A 17,847-nucleotide genomic window follows, 5' to 3' on the forward strand; every position below is an offset into this window, starting at 1 on the left:
GCTTAGTCCTTCGTTACTATAGAATGCAATGTAAATATTGTTTATAGCATTTAGCGAGCCATTATCCCAGCCGATGCCGTCAGACTCATTTACGTCTCTAGGAGAAAGCGCGGGAGTTCCAAGCACATCTCGAGTGCACATAATTCCGCAGCTGTTCGTATTCACTATACGCTTAGGTTTCCCTCCTATACTGGCAGCGTTACGTTTTCGGTTGGACACATAGTCAACATGTCAAAGTGGCCACTTCATCAGAACGAACCAGGACACGACTGGATAGTTCGCAGGACAAAGTACAGCATCTTCATGCACGCGAATGTGCAACCAGCCGGAGGGCGCACGACCCATTCCTAAGCGTGCACCTTATAGGCTGTTTCGTACCTGTTTGGTAATGCTCGATGTTGTCTTCGGGCGGCCACTGGTGCCGGCAGCTGGGCAGATCCTGCGGCAAGCCTCATGGTCAGGAACGGCGCGACGGTTTCGCCTCGTGGACAGCACACCGTGCAGGTTCGATGCTGCGGAGAGGGAAAAGAAAGGCTGTTACCTCTCCTGTCGACGGGTCACGCGCAAACGGTACGCTATAAGCGATCAACACTGCAGCGCTCGATCGTGGGCGCACAGTGTACAGTACACGCACAGTCCACGCGCATCGGCTAAGACTGGTAAAGCCGAACGCATAATCAACTGCGCAAGACAGATCGAGGGGCGAGCAATATGTCACGTGCATTATCCGTTTCGACATTCGTGAAAGGCTCGCCACGCATCACTTCACGAGGGCTCAAAGCCTGCGACGCTGAGTACGAGGCCGTGTGCGACGGAGCGCCAGCGCAGGAGTTCTTTACGCTGTTCATCTGGATGATCGCCCGTGTCAGAGACGCTCAATCCATGTCGCACAGGCTACGACAGCGATTTTCGGGAACATCAACCGACTTGCGTTGCCTTTATTTTGTATAGCGCAAACGCGCGGTTCTGTCGCGTCCCAACTGCGACGACTGAAACGGAAGTTCGTTACAAGCGATAAAGTCGTTACACGAGCTTCGTGTGTAGCTTGGGGATATGTAGTTGGTAGCAATTCATAATTGGTGCCTATCGCGAACAAAAGATAAGGAGGCGTGTTTGTCACCAATTCTAAAACGCCGGAACAGGGCTAAAACGACGGTTGTGTCTCTCGTCCAAGTTGCACCGATTTATAATTATAGCGACAGTTTCAATCAACTATAGTCAAAACATGAATTCTCAACGAGTGTCTGCGTTTGTTCCTTCTTACGCTCGTCCTTGATTTACCCTGAGCGAGGTTCGCAGAGAAGCTGGTCCTGCGTCATGTGACCCTGCAGCGCTAAGGATTCTGGTGAGGTTCCTATAGCCGCCGGATCGAAGCTTCCACACACTCTGGTTATACTCTGCACTGCGCCTCCGCTCGCCAGACGTAACCGATTACACCGTGGACAGCACTATAGAAATTTCTAGCTTCTCCGTAAATTCTTACCGTCTCTGGATTTCCTGGTTACCGGAGCCGTGGACGGCAGCGGCAAACCTGGTAGCGACATCTTGTGACGCTACAATGCGTTCGAAAAAAATTTCGAGTCGCGTGAGCGTTCTCATCGAAGGAAACAGCAAAAGGTTAACGATTGTGTCGCTGCCAACGCTTACACCAGTAATTAAGCTGAATACGGTAGGTCAGCGCGGTAGCTTCAGTATGATTTTTTTTCGTGGTCTCTGGTTAAGCTATGCGTCACTGACGCTACCAGCGCTGTTGTACACCTCTCGGTATACCGGTAACTAACAGCAGCTAACACTCTCTAATGTCCCCTGGTATATAGCGCAGTGCTCGTTTTTTCCTGTTGGAAGAAAAAGTGGTGCCCGCACGCAACGACGAGGACAGTTGTTTGCAGGTGCGACGCAGCACCGAGTCGACGCGTTACAGGAAGTACAGCGCCATTCAAACCAAGGCCTTCAGGCCCGCGCAAGTCACGATTCCCGGCGACGCCCATGCGGCTCACGTGAGTGAGTGAGTAAACTTTATTGCAGGTCCGGCGAGGACGCGAACTCTTCGCGCACCCGGCTAGTCCCCCGTCGGGACCGGCAGGTCTAGCCCACCGGCCCGGTCGCGGACACGCCGGACGGCCAGGATTTGCAAAAAGCGTTCCTTCACTTGTGGCAAGGCGACTGAATCTTCGCCATCCAGCTTCTGGTCAGGCAACTAACTGTAGGTCAAATAAAGACTGCGTCTGCTCAATGCGCTCAACGTCGTGAGAAAACACTAGAACGATAAAGGGCTCTATATCTTCGACTGGACTCCTCTCCGGTGTTACGAACTCAACAAGCGGGACTATACGAACGCTACGCGCGCAACGGCGTCGCAGTATATCAGTCACGTAACCTCGAAATATGTTTAGTGTGCACTGACTGGAAGGGTTCTGCGTCGTCACGCTATAGGCTCTATAAGACACGGACTAGTGCATGGGGGCCGCGGGCTCTGTAGCCTAATTTTCATTGCCTCGCGTTGTGCGCCGTGCATTATCCCTGCAGGTATACGCGAGTAATGTCGTATTTGCATTCCGTCTCCATCAGGATCCCCGTAATACCCGCAGATAGAGGTGTTATAGGGCAGAGCTAATGCATTTTTCGGCGACAATAATGCTGCTGTCGACGACAGTCGGAAGCGCGGAGCTCTCGAAAGCTTTCGCAAAGACCATGGCCACGTGATGCTTGCCTGAGTGACCGCGGCCCTGACTGCGCTTGCGAGTCCAGGCGCGTGTCGCTCGTTTTGCAACGAACGCGGCGCGCGGCCGTCGCACCCTGCAGGGCAGACCTGTCGTGCGCATCAGCGGGCGGACCGAGGGTCCCCCGCACTGGTGCGGGGCGGCGGCGGCAACGGGGGGGTCAAAAGTGACAGCACACCGGCCTCGGCACGCATGCTGTCGCCGCGGTCGTGAAGAAGATGCGTCACAAGTGGGGGGGGAGGGGGGAGGCTGCGGCAAGAAAAGCGGAAGAGAGCGCGCTTTTTTTGAAAAGCGAGCGCGAGCCAGATGAACGGCTGCCGCGATGCAATGGCTGAGGGCATGATCGGCACGGTCCGCCCGCGGGGCCGCTCGCCTCCCCCCCTCTCCCCCATCTCGCGGGCCCATCTCGGAGGAGAGTCCACGCGATACCGGCGAGATGCGCGCGCCGTCATTACCGCAGCGGCGGCGGCGGCGGCAGCAGCACGAGGCGGCTGCGAGAAGAGAGCATCGGCGGTCGGTCGGAGGCCCCTAGCGAGGCACGACCGCCCTCTCGGCGCCCTGGGGAGAGCGATGCGCTGCCCCAGGAATCTGCAATTACCATAATAGTGCCTCCAACGATGCCCAGGCCTGCGGCTCGGCATCCACTCCCAGTGATTAGAATTCCTTCGGTAAATATGGCCACCTCGGGGCAGGAGGAGGGAGAGCGGGACCGCGCGCCTCCTCGCCGACCTGCGCCGGCGAGGCCTCTGCGCACGTGGCACACATTGACTTGTAAACGCCAGCGCCCGCTGCTGCTGCCGCTGCGCGCTCGCACGCATTCGGCATGAACGCGTGCGCCGCCACGCTGTCGCGGACGATGCGATGGTGGCCCTCGGCGAGGCGCCGGTGTACGCAGGGGCACTTCCGTCGTCTGCACACTCGTTCGTGCCTCTTCCGAGCTGTTTTCGAGATTGTAATCCAGCTGACTAGCCGCCCAAATCAACGCCTTACTGAACTCGTCCGCGTGCGCGGTGACCAACTGCGTACGCGTACAGCCTCTGTTACATATGATTGACCAGAACACGCACGTTCCTTGCTTCTGCTGCAGAGATACATTGGCTATTTCTGGTTGGCGTACCTTGAATGTGCTAGCTAATTAATGCACCTTCTTTCCAAGGCATTCGATGTTTGCTCGTTACAGCCCGCGTTTGTTAATAAAGCCGCTAGAGATGTGTCTTCATTGTTCCGGTTAAGTCTGGCGGCGGCTGTAAGCCAGCGTGACTCGGCGTTGACGGGAGACGCAAGCGGAACACACCCTCGATGTGCAATCCGATTCGCCCGGACCGGTGTCAGTTCCGTGATGGTGCAGAACCGGTCCGGCACTTGATGCACGAACCCTGCACTGTATACCCCCATCCCGCAAATGCGGGGGAGTGCTACGAACGTGTTATGCGCGAAGCCTGCTCTGGGTAGAACGAATGGCGACGTTTAGAAGACGTCATGTTGCAGTGGTGTAAGCAACAGCAAGCAGAGGCACATTCTGCACTATAGTTTAGGAATCGCAAAAGAATGGGCGATGTATAAAAACATGGCGGCCATGACGTGTTTCCGGCTCCCGCAGTTAGTAAAAGCAAATACTTCGAGATTCACTTTTGTTATTCGGGCGGGGGGGGGGGGGTGGGGGGAAGGGGGTGGCTCCTGTAGGCAAACGGGAGCCATGAGGGTCCATCCCCCAATTATCCTTTTTCTGTACGGTATGCGAGTACCTACATTAGCGGACTGTTGAAAGTCATTCACCCGATTCTCGACCAAAAAAGTATTCGCGCGAGTCACTGTAGTCCAAACGAGTTGCAGTATGCAGTTAAAGGAACGCTCGTGCTACTTACTATACGTTTACTGTACGTTTGAGGTGCAAACAGCACGCGCAGAGAGAGGGAGAGTCACGCGACACGTGGTATTCGATGGTACCCCCCTCCCTCCACCTAAATGGGACAGCATAACCGTCGTCATTAAAGTTTAAGCAATTTACTAAGCATTTGTTACGCAGCTTACAGACTGTCGTTGTAGGTACTAGGCAGTTTGCATTCCTCACAATCCAAGTACCGAGACCGAGTGCGACCACACTGAGTTAAGTTAACAATGAACTGAAGAAACAGTCTGTCTTGTTCCAAAACTCTGTTTCGCATGCATGTTTACGAAGCGAGTGTGCACGCAAGAGCACACAATGAGACAGACAGACAGACGGAAAGACGGACGGACAGAGACAGACAGACAGAGACGGACGGACAGACAAGACAGACGGACGGAAGGACAGAGACAGACAGACGGACGGAAAGACGGACGGACAGAGACAGACGGACAGAGACAGACGGACGGACAGACAGACAGAGACAGACGGACGGAAAGACAGACGGACAGACGGACGGACAGACACAGACGGACGGACGGACGGACGGATTCAAGAATAGGGTAGGGAGGAAACAGAGCTCCTCCAAACATGTCAGTGTGATCTTGTGTTTCATTATTATTATTTTTTTCGCTATAAGCATTCGAAGATGTCATGCCGACAAAGCAGAACGTCAACTCCCCTTGTCAAGTTTATTTCTATATATGGGCTACTGGACTGTGCGAGAAACGGTAGTATATAACAATATCCAGCCCTCGAAGAGGCACTCGCTTCGGCCTCGCAGTTTCGTGGTGCAGGGATTGCGCTTTTACTAGCGGCGCAAACCGCGCAGGGCACCTTCGACACGTCCTTCTGCGCAGAGGGGACGACACACAAGAGGCCACAGACCCTCGGCATTCCTGCACACGCACCGGCCGCGGCCAACGGCCGACAGAAAATGAGCGACCTATACAGGGAGCGAGCGAGATGAACGGCGCGTGGCGTCATAGAACTATGCGAAATTAACCTGGACAACGGGCGCGTGGCGCTGCCGCGTTCGGGCGGAGAGAGGCGCACGCTCCCGAGTCGACGGCCCACGGGCGCGCACGCGAGTCGCTATTCGAGCGAACCCCACCACCCCGGGAACACGCCAAAAATCCATCCACGCGCAAGCACGCGCTTTTCTGCCTCCGGCACGCATCGGTCTCGAGACGATATCTGAGATAACAACAGCGCAGAGTCGACGGAACGACACCCTTCCTTCCCGAACAGCTGCGTAGATGGCCCGATCAGTTCGATCGTGATACGTAATTAGCGCCGAAGGAGTCGCGATTCGTGGCATGCGTGACCGTGAACTCTGCGGTGGCTGTCCTTCGTGCCTAGGTTTCTCGAAAATGACGGGTTTGAGGACTGCCGCTTTCGGAAATGGCGAGGCCCGCGCGCCGACTGCGAGGTGAACTTTTTTGTCTTTTCAGTGCGAAGCATTCTTTTTCCTCATCCCAGACACCTTTGCGGTATAGCTGTGTAGGCAGGTATAGGTATACGTTCCTGTCTCGCCTCGTTTCGAACCTCCTTAATACAAAGAAATGCGCTGCCGAAGGTGGTATCGATTCTCTGTCTCCCAGCACAGCAGCTTGGTGCTCTATAAATACTATGGGCCACGATCGCTCGTCTCCCGGCAGTCCAAAAACAACCGGCTCCCTGAGACGAAATTTGGCGCGTGCGCTGCACGCCAACGGGCTGTTTTAGAATAGGGGCCCCCAAAGATAAGGGGCCCCTAACGATTAGCGTCCCTCCAAAGCGCATGCACCGAACCCGAACGGTATCTTTGAGTTTGAGCTTTCGCGTGCCCCGAAAGCTAAATAATAATAATAGAAAAGTTGGTGCTCCAAACCTGCTTTGCATCGTCTCAACGTCGCCACGAACACACGCACACACACAAAATTTTTTAAAAATAAAACCGTGTCAACGCCTCCTCATCGAAAATAATAAATTCTCAGGTGTACTTTTCATCCTTTAAACTATTACGCATTGCATTAACTTTTCATTGTCTTTCCGTGCGCAGGAAGAGCGCTGCAATCGCGTGAAGATAACGCAAGCCGGCGACGCTATCGTAAAGCATCTTCCCGTATGGGACAGACCGCGAACACAAAGCGCTCTCTTGCAGGCGCGCCCCAAGCTCTAGACCCGTATTCTAAATCCTCAGGGGCAGCTAGCGCTTTGGTACACGCCGTGTTAGACATGCACAGCCTTCGGGATCGGCCCATATTCCACAGTTCTCATCTCGCAGCAGCTAACGCCGCGTAGAAGCTGTGCGACATTGTACAGTCTTCGTGATCGGCCCAGGTCAAAATGGTTTTAACGTTTCTTTGCCGGTATACGAATGGCCTTGAAGTCTGTCTTCTTCTTCTTTTTTTTTTTTTGAGAACTTTCATTCTGGAAAACTCCGTATGGGTTTGCTTTTGTAGCTTCGTGCTATACACAGTCGGGTGGATGATAATTTTTTTTCCCTTTCGCATAGTTGAGACTTTGCCCCAGGTGACGTCACAATTCATGTTTCACTTACGCCCGTCCTGTACTCAAATGTAGAACCCAACAATCGGCATGTCGCAAGCTCGCGTCGAACGGACATATATAGTTTAAACACCATTGCCGTCGTACGATCGCAGTCACCGCCGTCGTCTTGCTTCTGTCGCAACACAATCACACACACAAACACACACACACACACACACACACACACACACACACACACACACACACACACACACACACACACACACACACACACACACACACACACACACACACACACACACACACACACACACACACACACACACACACACCTGCTCGACCTGCTCAAACGCGTTTGCCCAGAAGGTGCCGCTTTGCGGAACTCCAAACTAGAGTTACTGTATATGCTACCAAAGGTAGCATATAAAGTAACTCTACCCCGAACGGTGCTGGATATCCAGCTATCCTGTAAACTGCTTCGCATGTAACATCTATTCCCACAGTGTGTGCGATGCGCAGTAAATATTTATTGAATCGTTCTGTTGCATTCAAGCCTGAACGAGGCTGCCGCTCCTGTTAACAACCAGCCAGCGTGTTTACGGGCATTTACTTTTCACATGCGTTCATAAATGTGATTGTCAGTGTAGTATACACTTATCAGACTTAAATATAAACAAACACTGTTCGCTTGTACTTCTGCGCTACAAGTTTCAGTACGTTTCACATATATTACAACACGTAAACGAATATATGTAAAATTTGTAATGCAGTCATTTCTTTACTTTTTGCAATATAACGATTAGATTTTACAAAACAACGATTGCCCAAATGAGCATATAGCGTACAACATATATGCATCTAATAAACGTAATCTTATTGTGTAATATGAGTAAAGGACTGAACAAATACAGATTCTTGCCCTATGCTATATACAATGTTTAAACGAGAAGAAAGGGGAGGGGGTTAACCGAAGGGCCCGATCTTTATTAGTCATATCATAAGAAGCCAACAAACACTGACAGCAAGGACAACATAGGGGAAATTACTTGTGCTTAATAAATGAAATAAAGAAACGATGAAATAATGGAAATAAAAGTGGATGAAAAAACAACTTGCTGCAGGTGGGAACCGAACCCACAACCTTCGCTTCGCTTCGCTTCGGGTTCGGTTCCCACCTGCAGCAAGTTGTTTTTTCATCCACTTTAATTTCCATTATTTCATCGTTTCTTTATTTCATTTATTAAGCACAAGTAATTTCTCCTATGTTGTCCTTGGTGTCAGTGTTTTTTGGCTTCTTATATATACAATGTTTAACAAATGCGTCTTCTCATAGTCCGTATCCTGTCGTCCACAGCTTGTTCTCGCGATACCCACTGCCCCGTATTCTTTGCATTAATTGTAGCGTGGTTTGCGGCGAGACTGATCATCGCCTCATTCGAGAAGCACGACTTGCGCGTTGCTCCTAAAATCGGTACAACTTTTCTTTTTTTTTTTGCGCTTGCGGCTGATCCGTTTTGAAATTTTTCAGAAAGATCACATTTTATAGTACGGATCGTTCGATGTTACACTTGGTACAGTTACCTGCCTTTCTTTCAGGGGGGATGCGAAGTTGCTTTCGTATATATATATATATATATATATATATACGTGGACGCTATAGCTGCTGCGAAGGCAACGCTATAGCATAAACTTGTGTCGCCACCTGTCGGCAGCCGCGGAAAGTAGCCGTTCCAGGTCGGTGTCACGTGTTCCAGAGGATCGGGCAACACGCAACGCAGTTCCTACGCGATATGCTTTCGCTGTCTCGCAACCAAGCTTCCTATTTGTTTACCAGCCGCAATGTATCCAGTGGTTATACCGCGCTCCATCCACTGCTGGACACGAGGTAGCGGGTCCGATTCCCAGCTGCCGCGTTTCGGTGGGAGCGGGGAGCAAAGATAGCGCACGGAGCATTACGAGGTGCACTTTAAGGAACACTGAAGGTCAAGGCTAATGCGCACAGCGCGTACACTGCATGCATACGGTGTCGCCAGCTTTATTTTTTCTTTCTTTGTAAAACCCCACCAATTATTGTTGTTATTAATTATTATTATTATTTGCTATTAGTGGCGGCATACATGCACCCTCTCAGTTATCACTAAACACTGTTGATGTTCAAGTGCACTCTGGGAACGCTATTTCAAGTACACAATTTGCGCTGTATGTATATATATGCGCACGAGTACATAATCTGTGTACTTGTTGCAGTGTGCTTGTGACTTTAGAAGCAGACGTAGATCTTTAGATTTAGTGGCACACACCCACTCTGGAGGACTGGCGAAGGAGCGGGTAGTTCACAATGAAATAATAAATGAGGAGAACAACATTTTAGAATACGTAGGTTGGAATCAAAATAGATAGATTGGAGAGATAATGATATTATAGAAACGTATAATTAAATGAAAAAAGAAATCAAAGTAAAACAATTTAAGGTCAATTTGGTGGAAAGAAAAATGTAACTGAATTTAGACATTATGTCTCACTGACCCAACAAGAAAATCTTGAACGGCAGCGCAAACCCTCCCGTCGCTGCGCCCAAAGTCGAGGAACCCAAGGATGGTAAATTTGGAACAGTTAAATCTACGTTAATCGGTGTAGCGCTTGTTGTTGTTCCTCCATAGCAGCCACATACCGGTCAAGAATCGGGCAACTGTGCGTTCAGTTAAGCCTTTTTTCTTATTGAAAAAAAACAAAAACGAGACACTCTAAAAAGGCGTAACTGCGAATAAAAGAGTTTTGTGTAATTGTGTGTTTGTTGATGTTTTCTTCTCTATATTTTTTTCTCTCCCCTCTTCACTCATGCCTGGGTAATGTATTCGGGAAAGACGGCTCTGAAGATGCCCCACCTTGTATTTTCTTTTTCTTCTACATATCTAAGACGAGTAAATAAAGCGACAAAATACATTCAAGACCGACTCGTGCCAGTGGCCCGCCACTTCTATAGCCGTTGTTGCGTTTCGCCTGCGACACGTGGTTTTGCCGGCGCGACTGCGGCGGGGCGGCAGACATTTTGGCCCGATCGTCGTCGCCGCAACGCTCATCGGCAGGTGTTTCCAGGCGCGACTGCGGCGATGCGACCGCAAAGGATCACCCTCTCATTCCAGTCATTGTGCCCGAACCAGGCGAAGCGAAAGCAGGGATCATCCTCTCATTACAGTCATTGTGCCCGACCGGCAGCGCTACGACAGGGTGCTACGAGATCGTGCTCGACATGGTGCTACGGCAGCGCTACGACAGTGTGCGTCACCATTAGCCCATTGTACATTCACGTGCTCGTCTTTTGAGGGGTTCCTTCTTGCCCTCAACTGCGAGAGTATAAAAACAGCTGCCCCCGGACGCCAAAAGGAGGGCTCCGATTTCTTCTGTTGAGTGAAGTGCTCTCCCGTCTCTCTACTTCGGTCAAACCTGACCGCCAACTCTTTGCGATGTTAAAATAAACAAGTTGTTTCGTTGTTACCAGTCGACTCATGCTTTGCCGGGACCTTCGGATGCTTCCAGTTGTACCCCAGGCCGCCAGGCCAACGCTACCCTTGGGGCTTGCGACCCAGGTACAACCACGGGCGTCAGCGCCGAGTTCCCAACAGATCGTACCAGCGGTGCGATCCAAACATCTGGTTGGCAGCGGTGAGATCGCCTCCGACTTCAAACAACTGTCTGCCAGCGGTGAGATCGCGACAACGGAGGCCAGCAGCGAAGAGATGCAGTTGACTGTATGCTGAGCAGCTCATCGACGATCCGGGAGCAGTGCAACGAGCCCTGTGTGATGACTGGTTGCCTGCAGCGGAACGACTGCGCGGAATTCCTGCCTGCGAGGTTTGGTGAGTGCGGGACTTTCTTCTTCTGAGCTTTGCCAGGCTTTTGTTAGTGTCAGAAACGGAGCTGGTAATTGTGGTTGTCGTTGCTGCCGGGTTAGTTTGCGGCAAGACAATAGTAAGCAGTAGAGAAAGCAGCATTCAGAGCAGCCATGGATTTGAAGTCGCTGCGCAAACCGAAATTGTTGGAGCTTGCAAGAGAGTTGGGTCTGGATGTCTCAGACAAACTAAGAAAACCTGAACTGCTAAGGACTATTCTTGAGTTAGAGGCTGAGGATGACGAGCTGTCGGAATGCCTTGAGACTATTGAGGAGAGGTCAAAAAGACAGGAGCGCGAACTTAAAGAGCAAAAAGAGAAACAGGAGCGCGAACTTAAAGAGCAAAAAGAGAAACAGGAGCGCGAACTTAAAGAGCAGAAAGAAAAAGAAGAGCGTGACCGTCAACACGCTTTGGAAATGAAGCGTCTTGAGGTAGAGATGGAACGCGCTCGTAATGGAAGTCAGGCACACGGTGCAGGAGAACGAGTATTGTTCAAAATGACTGACCTGATGCGGCCGTTTAAGCTTGGAGAGGACATTGGTTTGTTCCTGGTTAACTTTGAGCGAACGTGCGAGAAGCAGGGGTTCTCTCGGGAAACGTGGCCACAGCGCTTGCTCACTTTGTTACCCGGCGAGGCGGCCGACGTAGTCGCTCGCTTGGATAGAGAGGAAGCAGAGGATTTCGACAAAGTAAAATCGAGTCTGCTAAAAAAGTACCGGCTGTCTGCGGAGGCGTTCCGTCGGAAGTTTCGGGAAAATGAGAAAGGCAGAAGTGAGTCATATACAGAGTTTGCGTATAGGCTTATGTCGAACATGCAGGAGTGGCTCAAAGAAGAGAAAGCGTTTGGTGACCACGATAAAGTTCTGCAGTGTTTCGGGCTAGAACAGTTTTATAGTCGGTTACCGGAGAACGTGCGATACTGGGTCTTGGATAGGCCAGACGTTTGTACGGTGGCTAAAGCCGCTGAGCTAGCCGAGGAGTTTGTGACGCGTCGGGCTCGCGGAGCTAAGGACGGTCAAAAGGGTGAATTTGGCTCCCAGTTTGAGAGGCCAAGGTTCACGCCCATGAGATTTAAGGGGGACACGCGTAGTGAGGATGCGAGTGAAAGCAGTCCGACCAAACGTAAAGAGACGGCGGCAGCCAAACGCAGAAAGCGGTTCGAGATGAGGCGAGCGCGCTTGTGTTATACGTGCCAGAAGTCGGGTCACTTTTCGGCGCAGTGTCCGGAAACAACACCAAAAGTTGTGTTTTTTTCAATAGGCAGCACTGACGAGAACATGAAGCTTCTCGAGCCTTACATGCGAGACCTCCTCGTGAACGGGAAAGAGTGCCGAGTGCTTCGCGATTCCGCAGCTACGATGGATGTAGTTCACCCGTCTTACGTAGAACCCCATATGTTCACGGGCGAGTGCGCATGGATCAAGCAAGCCGTGGAAGCTCATAGCGTGTGTCTGCCGGTAGCAAAAGTGCTTATTGAAGGACCTTTCGGAGCGCTTGAGACGGAGGCGGCAGTGTCATCTATGCTGCCACCCCAGTACCCGTACCTATTTTCAAACAGGTCCGATCACCTCCTGCGCGAGAAGGGGCTTTTGTTTGGTGAAGCTAGTGTTCAGGCCTTAACCAGATCGAAGGTTCGGGAGCTCGCTGCAAAGGCGGTAGTTGCGGGGCCGACGTTATCAAACAACGAAAAAGGGTCAGAGGCGCAGCAAGCTGATATTCAGAGCACGCCCGAACAGAATAAAATTGAGTCTGTAGCGTTGAAGGCGCCAGATACTGGAGAGGAAACGCCCGACACGGGAAAGTTAGAAGAGCTATCTACTGATTTGCTCATCGCGCCTACGTCAGACGGACTTGATAGGTTGCTAAAAGTCAGCCGGTCGGCTTTGTTAGCCGAGCAAAAAAAGGATGGCAGCCTGGAAAACATACGCTGCAATGTTAAGGAAGGTATCGCCAGGAAAAATGCGCGTTTTGTGGAAAGAGGTGGAGTCCTGTACCGGAAGTATCTAGACCGCAGAGGAGTGGAGTTCGATCAGCTGGTCGTGCCTCAATGCTATCGTCAGGATCTGTTGCGCTTGTCACACGGGGGTTCGTGGTCCGGACACCTAGGAGTTAAGAAAACTAAGGACCGTCTCTTGCAAGAGTACTATTGGCCAGGGTGTTTTCGGGACGCAGACCATTTCGTGAGGACATGTGACACTTGTCAGCGGGTGGGCAAACCAGGGGACAAATCGAGGGCGCCGTTGAAATTGGTACCTATCATTACGGAGCCTTTTAGACGGCTCGTTATTGATACTGTGGGACCTCTGCCGGTAACAGCCACGGGGTACAGACACATTTTGACTGTGATCTGCCCAGCGACCAAGTTCCCTGAAGCAGTGCCGCTTAAAGAACTCAGCTCAGTTGAGATAGTTAATGCACTACTGTCCATATTTGCGCGAGTTGGTTTCCCTGCGGAAATCCAATCAGATCAGGGCACAGTGTTTACTAGCGCTTTGACGACAACTTTTCTCGAAAGGTGTGGGGTAAAGCTGTTACACAGCTCAGTGTACCACCCACAGTCGAATTCCGTTGAGAAGCTCCACTCCGTCATGAAGCGCGTGTTGAGAGCGTTGTGTTTTGAACATCGAACTGACTGGGAGCTGTGTCTGCCTGGGGTGATGTTTGCTTTAAGGACCGCGCCGCATGCGGCTACGGGGTTTTCGCCAGCTGAACTGGTGTACGGTCGCTCGCTTCGATCTCCGCTTCGCATGCTTCGAGAATCGTGGGAAGGTAGGGGCGACGACCCAGTCGTGGTGGAGTACGTACTTAAGCTCCTCGAACGCTTAAGAAGGGCACAGGAGTTGTCAGGTGAAGCAATGACAAAGGCCCAGCAGAGGGCCAAGGTTTATTATGATCGGACAGCCAGGGCCCGTTGTTTTGAGGTGGGCGATGAGGTCATGATATTGCGCGCATCGCTAAACAACAAACTAGACGTGCAGTGGGAGGGCCCAGCACGAATTGTTCAGAAACTGTCGGACGTTAACTACGTGGTAAGTCTGCCAGGAAAGCGGAAAGCACAGCAAGTTTACCACTGTAATCTGCTCAAACCTTATAGACAAAGGGAAGCAGTGGTGTGCATGATGGTAAACGTTCCTGAAGAGCTTCCGGTCGAGCTTCCGGGACTAGGCTCAGTGACGAACAGGGAAGACACCGGTCAAGTCATTAGTGACCTTATCAGTAAAGCACCGCTGTCGCCCGAGCAGAAAACCGAACTACACCAGCTATTACAAGAGTTTCAAGGTCTGTTCTCTGAGAGGCCTGGTAGGACTTCTGTACTTACTCATGATATAGAACTTACCTCCACAGAGCCAGTACGATCCAAGGCGTATCGGGTGTCACCCCGCCAGAGCGAGATTATGGAGGCTGAGGTAAAGAAAATGCTACAGCTCGGTGTTATTGAGGCAGGTGAGAGTGATTATACCTCCCCTTTGATTTTAGTTGAGGTACCGGGCAAGGAACCTCGTCCTTGCGTCGACTACCGCAGGCTTAATTCCATCACTAAGGATCAAATTTATCCGATCCCTAACATCGAGGAGCGCCTTGAGAAAGTTAGTAGCGCTCAGTTTATTTCCACCCTAGATCTTGTCAGGGGTTATTGGCAGGTTCCACTTACAGAAGAGGCTAGTAGGTATGCGGCGTTCATTTCACCAATGGGAACATTCCGTCCTAAAGTGTTGAGTTTTGGTTTGAAGAACGCGCCATACTGTTTTTCAAGTCTCATGGATAAAGTGTTGCGGGGACAGCAAGAATTCGCTTTACCGTATCTAGACGACGTAGCGATGTTCTCCGCATCCTGGTCTGAGCATATGACACACTTGCGGGCAGTGCTAACCCGCCTGCGCGAAGCGGGCTTGACAGTCAAGGCTCCTAAGTGCCAGTTAGCACAGGCCGAGGTTGTCTACCTCGGTCACGTGGTTGGTCAGGGTCGTCGCCGCCCCTCTGAAATAAAAGTGGCCGCTGTGCGAGACTTTCCGCAACCGCTCACCAAGACCGATATTCGGTCGTTCTTGGGTGTCGCCGGCTACTATCAGAGGTACATCCCTAGGTACTCTGATATCGCGGCTCCCCTGACGGATGCTCTAAGAAAGTCAGAGCCTCAAACAGTCGTCTGGGACGAGACAAAGGAAAGAGCTTTTAGCGCCCTAAAGAGTGCCCTAACAAGCCAGCCTGTGCTACGATCGCCAGACTATACAAAAGGGTTCATTGTTCAGTGCGATGCTAGTGAGCGAGGCATGGGCGTTGTACTGTGCCAACGGGAAAAGGGAGAAGTAGAACACCCCGTCCTGTATGCTAGTCGTAAGCTGACCAGTCGTGAGCAGGCGTATAGCGCCACCGAGAAAGAGTGTGCATGTCTCGTGTGGGCCGTTCAGAAATTGTCATGCTATCTAGCCGGCTCGAGGTTTATCATTGAGACGGATCACTGCCCTCTCCAATGGCTGCAGACCATCTCTCCCAAAAATGGCCGCCTCCTGCGCTGGAGCCTCGCTTTACAACAATATTCCTTTGAGGTGCGTTACAAAAAGGGGAGTCTCAACGGTAACGCCGATGGCTTAAGTCGAAGCCCCTAACGTAGGAATCAGCCTCAAAATTGTTTGTTACTGATGTTTTTCTTCCTGAGGCAGGATTTTTTTTAACATATTGCTTTTGTTTAGTGTTTCAAAGTGATGATATGCTTTCTAGTGCAATTTTTCAATTTGTGGACGCGTTCTGAGTGATGCTAGACTACTGTAAGGAACTAGGCAGTGGTATAAAAAGGGGAAAGAGCCTGGCAGGGCTTAGTGAGGGTTGTGCCGTGCTTGCTGACTGAGCGGTTGAGTTTCAGCGTAGTTCTAACGCTTGCCGGGAACGAGAACAAAAATGTGAACTCTCCCGAAGTCACTTTGCAGTGTCCCGTGCGAACCTGAACGAGAGAACGAGGCCTTCTCTGTGCGCTGCGCTCAAGAAACGTCGAGGGACGCCCGACTTCGGTTATGAGCATCATCGAGCGACATCCCTCCGGACAGCGGATGCAGTCCCCTGTCCATCGGGATCTCCTTCCCCCGGCGGGGCGGTCTGTTGCGTTTCGCCTGCGACACGTGGTTTTGCCGGCGCGACTGCGGCGGGGCGGCAGACATTTTGGCCCGATCGTCGTCGCCGCAACGCTCATCGGCAGGTGTTTCCAGGCGCGACTGCGGCGATGCGACCGCAAAGGATCACCCTCTCATTCCAGTCATTGTGCCCGAACCAGGCGATGCGAAAGCAGGGATCATCCTCTCATTACAGTCATTGTGCCCGACCGGCAGCGCTACGACAGGGTGCTACGAGATCGTGCTCGACATGGTGCTACGGCATCGCTACGACAGGGTGCTACGAGATCGTGCTCGACATGGTGCTACGGCAGCGCTACGACAGTGTGCGTCACCATTAGCCCATTGTACATTCACGTGCTCGTCTTTTGAGGGGTTCCTTCTTGCCCTCAACTGCGAGAGTATAAAAACAGCTGCCCCCGGACGCCAAAAGGAGGGCTCCGATTTCTTCTGTTGAGTGAAGTGCTCTCCCGTCTCTCTACTTCGGTCAAACCTGACCGCCAACTCTTTGCGATGTTAAAATAAACAAGTTGTTTCGTTGTTACCAGTCGACTCATGCTTTGCCGGGACCTTCGGATGCTTCCAGTTGTACCCCAGGCCGCCAGGCCAACGCTACCCTTGGGGCTTGCGACCCAGGTACAACCACGGGCGTCAGCGCCGAGTTCCCAACAGATCGTACCAGCGGTGCGATCCAAACACCGTGTACAGTGGATTACACGCCCTTAAGGCGGCTCGACGACGAATTAGCTCGCATCCGATGTCGCGTATCTATATAAACAGGAAGCCGCATCGAAAGGTCCACCGACGAAGACGACACCGTTCAGTCGGCACGGCGACCGCACGTGTGAAACCGGTTTCGGAAGAAGTGAAACTTTGTCTAAAACAGCACCGGCGGGTCTCGCGAGATACGCTCACAGATAGTTTGCGAACAGGGCAGCTGCGCTGGTTCGGCATTCCGAAAAAAAAAAAAGAAAAAAAAAGGCGCGTGTCGAAGGCAACAAGTTTAAGGGGACACCGAGCACAGACACTCTAAATTAGTTTCCACTGATAAGGTGTTCTTTCGGAAACTCGTTAACCCGTGGAAACTCGTTAAATGACGTCGAGAAAAACTAGAAAAAAAAAAAAAAGAACTTGTTCACCTGTACTTCTGGGCGCGGAGTTTACGTCTGCTACGAACAAAGAAATATTGCTTCAGTTAAAACTTAATTAGTGGTGCAGTGAGCGCAAAGTGTGGACTTCACTGTTCTCGCACGTACACAAGCATGTAATCCACTCTTCGTCTTCACGTTCGGTCGTTCACGCCTTTAAGAAAAAAAAAAAAAAAAGCGCTCGGTCGTCCTCAGTTTCTCATAGTAAGCGACGAATTGACAATTGGTTTGCCGAACTATCCACAACTGCAAAACTCGCTCTACCACAAATGCTTACTATAGGCTGAACATTAAGTCTCCCTGTGCTTTCTAGGCTTACATGAGCACTCCGTGACAGTTTCAACTTCTCATTTGTTTGAATTAATTAATACACGGCGCCATATGTGGCGCAGCGCTGCTGAGCTCGTGGTCGCGGGTTCGATCCGGGACGCATTTCGAAGAGGGCGAAATGCAAAAAAGAAAAAAAAAAAAGCTCGTATACTCAAGATTTAGTGCACGTTAAAGCACCTCAGGCGGTAAAAATTAATCCCGAGTCCCCCACTACAGCGTGCTTCATAACCAGATCGTGGTTTGGCACAGAAACCCCACAATTAAATTAACACT

General features: G+C 51.3%; 1 protein-coding gene across 2 annotated transcripts in view; it reads right to left on the reverse strand.

Annotated features, from left to right (window-relative positions):
• Positions 1–17,847, reverse strand: part of LOC142583201 (uncharacterized) — a 162,243-nt gene that overhangs the window by 41,208 nt on the left and 103,188 nt on the right. For both annotated transcript variants that reach the window (XM_075693556.1, XM_075693557.1), the window contains one exon: positions 379–512. In XM_075693556.1, the coding sequence (XP_075549671.1) occupies positions 379–512 (134 nt within the window). The remainder of the gene's footprint in view (positions 1–378; positions 513–17,847) is intronic.

The sequence above is a fragment of the Dermacentor variabilis genome, chromosome 5 (assembly GCF_050947875.1).
Source record: "Dermacentor variabilis isolate Ectoservices chromosome 5, ASM5094787v1, whole genome shotgun sequence".
Lineage (NCBI taxonomy): Eukaryota > Metazoa > Arthropoda > Arachnida > Ixodida > Ixodidae > Dermacentor > Dermacentor variabilis.